The sequence below is a fragment of the Carcharodon carcharias genome, chromosome 9 (genome assembly GCF_017639515.1).
Source record: "Carcharodon carcharias isolate sCarCar2 chromosome 9, sCarCar2.pri, whole genome shotgun sequence".
Lineage (NCBI taxonomy): Eukaryota > Metazoa > Chordata > Chondrichthyes > Lamniformes > Lamnidae > Carcharodon > Carcharodon carcharias.
Genome location: NC_054475.1, coordinates 16,432,477 through 16,434,899, shown reverse-complemented (window position 1 = coordinate 16,434,899; position 2,423 = coordinate 16,432,477). Strand labels below are relative to the sequence as shown.

Genomic DNA, 2,423 nt, shown 5'->3' with positions numbered 1-2,423 from the left:
CAGTGCTTATGTAGTGATCACTGACCAAACAACACAGGGAGTCGAAATGCAGGCTGGATCTTCCCAGACACTCTGAGTCTCACAATCACCGCTGGTGAGATCAACAGCTGAATCTTTAACATATTCACCAGACACTGGTTTAGGGACTCCTCCGAGGCCTGTTCTATTAATGGAGAACTTTGCTGGTTGGCCCCAATTCACCAGCAGAAATTTCTAGGCTTACATTTCATTCTTTCACTCACCCTTCCCACAGAGGTGCAGCCTGCTGAGGCAAGGTACAGGCTTTCATTTGGTTTGGATTTTGCCACCAGCCTTTTTAGAATTTGCAGGTCTCAGGTAGAAGCATTTTCCTACCCGAGCAATCACAGTCAGTCGATTCAGGCCCAGTCACTGCTACAGCATGTAGGTTGGTCACCGTTGCATTTTGGAAAGCTGCAAAGCCTACACAGTTAGTCAGATAGGAGTGTGAAGAAATTTAAGAAAATAAATAAATATGAAATATTGCGGACAGTTAAGATCCCAGCCTGACCTGTGCCGTTTGCATTCTCACATTGTGCCAATTCTGCAAATTGTCTTGGCCGGACTGAGAGTTCTAAAGGTAGCCCAGGGCCTGCTAATTATTCCCATGCTCAGATACAAAGCATTGGCAGCCCTCACCCTGCAGTCTGCCAGCAGCCTGTGTGCATTACACAGAACATGGCTAAAGTGTGCCGCGTTAAACGACAATGGGAGAGTCCGAGGACACTGAACCCACAGAGCCGCAGTCAGATTTCTTTCTGGGCACTGTTAAGAGTCTCTTATCCTCAAATTCTTCCACAGCATTGGGCTTGAGTTTCCCATTCTGCCCTTGCATGTCCTTAGTTGGCTCTATGAAGGCCACTCGCCGATCCATGGCTGCTTTGTCTCTGGAGATGTCATGGGTGGAGGTGGCACTTAGCATGGATGAGTGAATGCTTTCGTCCTGCTGGCTCTTCTTATCTGCTTTGCTGCTGCACCGACAGTGACACGGTGTGAGGTACAAATAAATGAGAACCAAAATCACGCTGGCAACGCACCCAACCAGTGTGGTGTAGGCTGTGTTCAGTGATTCGTTTGTGGGACTCACTGTGGAATTGTGCACCCTCAGTTGCACGTGGATCGTCTCATTGAATTGGCTGCTGGTGGCCAGGCAAGTGTAAGTCCCTGAATCTTCCAGTCTCAGATTACCGAGCCACAGACTGCCATTGGGAAACATCCTGAGACTTTGGTTGCTGTGGCCAGCCTGTATGGTCTCGTTGTCTGGGGTCACCCACACTTTCGTCATGTTCCTTAATCTGGTGTCGCAGTGAAAGGTCAAGGTCCCTTCTAGGAAGGCCTCCACCTCTGAATCAACAATGGTGCTGCAGTTCATGTAGTCTTCTTGCAGCTCAAAGAGCTTGATGGACACCTTGTGGTTTAAGGGAAGGATACATTTAAACTCATTCCTGAAGTCCACTGCAGAATTGAACTGCCGAGCGTGCCATTGGGTGACCATGAGGTAAAGGCTACAATGACAGATCAGGGGGTTGTTGTGTATGTAAAGACTGTTTTTGAGGTAGGCAGGTAGATTGTTGAGTTCCTGAACAGGCAGAGACTTTATCTTGTTATTTGACACATCCAAAAGTTCCAGTTCAGACAGCCTGGTATTTTCCATCACCAACTCCTGTGGAAAGCGGGTGATCAGATTCTGACTCAGGTACAACTTCTTCAGCCTGTCCAAGCCTTCAAAGGCGGTCCTGTCGATCTGAGAGATCTGGTTGTTGTACAACAGCAGCACCTCCAGCTCTTCCAGCCCATTGAAGTGTAACTCTTCCAAAACTTTGAGTTTGTTGGAGGACAGGTCAAGGTATTTCAAATGTGGTACCTCAGTGAAAGCTTCTTCAGATGTGAAGAACAAGCCATTGTGGCTGAGGAGCAGAGTGTGGAGTCTCAACAAACGAACTTTGGTCCACTCAGCTCTCAAGCGAGTCAGGCTGTTGTAGCTGAGGTCCAGGACTGCTGTATATTCCGGGAGAGAGTTAGGGATATTAACCAGTTCCCTTTTAGAGCAGCTGACGATATTGCTGGCACAGATGCAGTCGGAGTGGCAGTTCAGAGCAGACACGCTCATGTGACAGTGGTTACTCAGAGTCACTAGAAGTAAAACAGACAGGTAGGAAATTCCACACTGGTATCCTCTGGTAAGGCTGGACTCCAAGAGGCAGTTTAACCACATTGTTAGGCTTTAGGAAGTGGTCATTGAGCGCACCAGATTAGACCAGGATTCATACCACACAAGGGGGAGAGGTTGGCTGCAGAGAAACATTTCTGGCACCGGGAGCTTGTATTTGAAGCCATAAATAATTGAACATAGTGCAGAGAGCGAGTGGTAATGGGCATGGTGCCACGACCCTGCATTTACCAAC

General features: G+C 48.1%; 1 protein-coding gene across 1 annotated transcript; it reads right to left on the bottom strand.

Moving 5' to 3' along the window:
* Positions 1-715: 715 nt before the first annotated feature.
* On the bottom strand, positions 716-2,128 carry amigo1 (adhesion molecule with Ig-like domain 1). Its single transcript, XM_041196178.1, has one exon. It carries the CDS (start codon positions 2,126-2,128, stop codon positions 716-718), a length of 1,413 nt encoding a protein of 470 aa, XP_041052112.1.
* Positions 2,129-2,423: the final 295 nt, after the last annotated feature.

Excerpts from the sequence above, each read along its gene's own strand:
- amigo1 (XM_041196178.1), bottom strand. The coding sequence starts at position 2,128 with ATGAGCGTGTCTGCTCTGAACTGCCACTCCGACTGCATCTGTGCCAGC.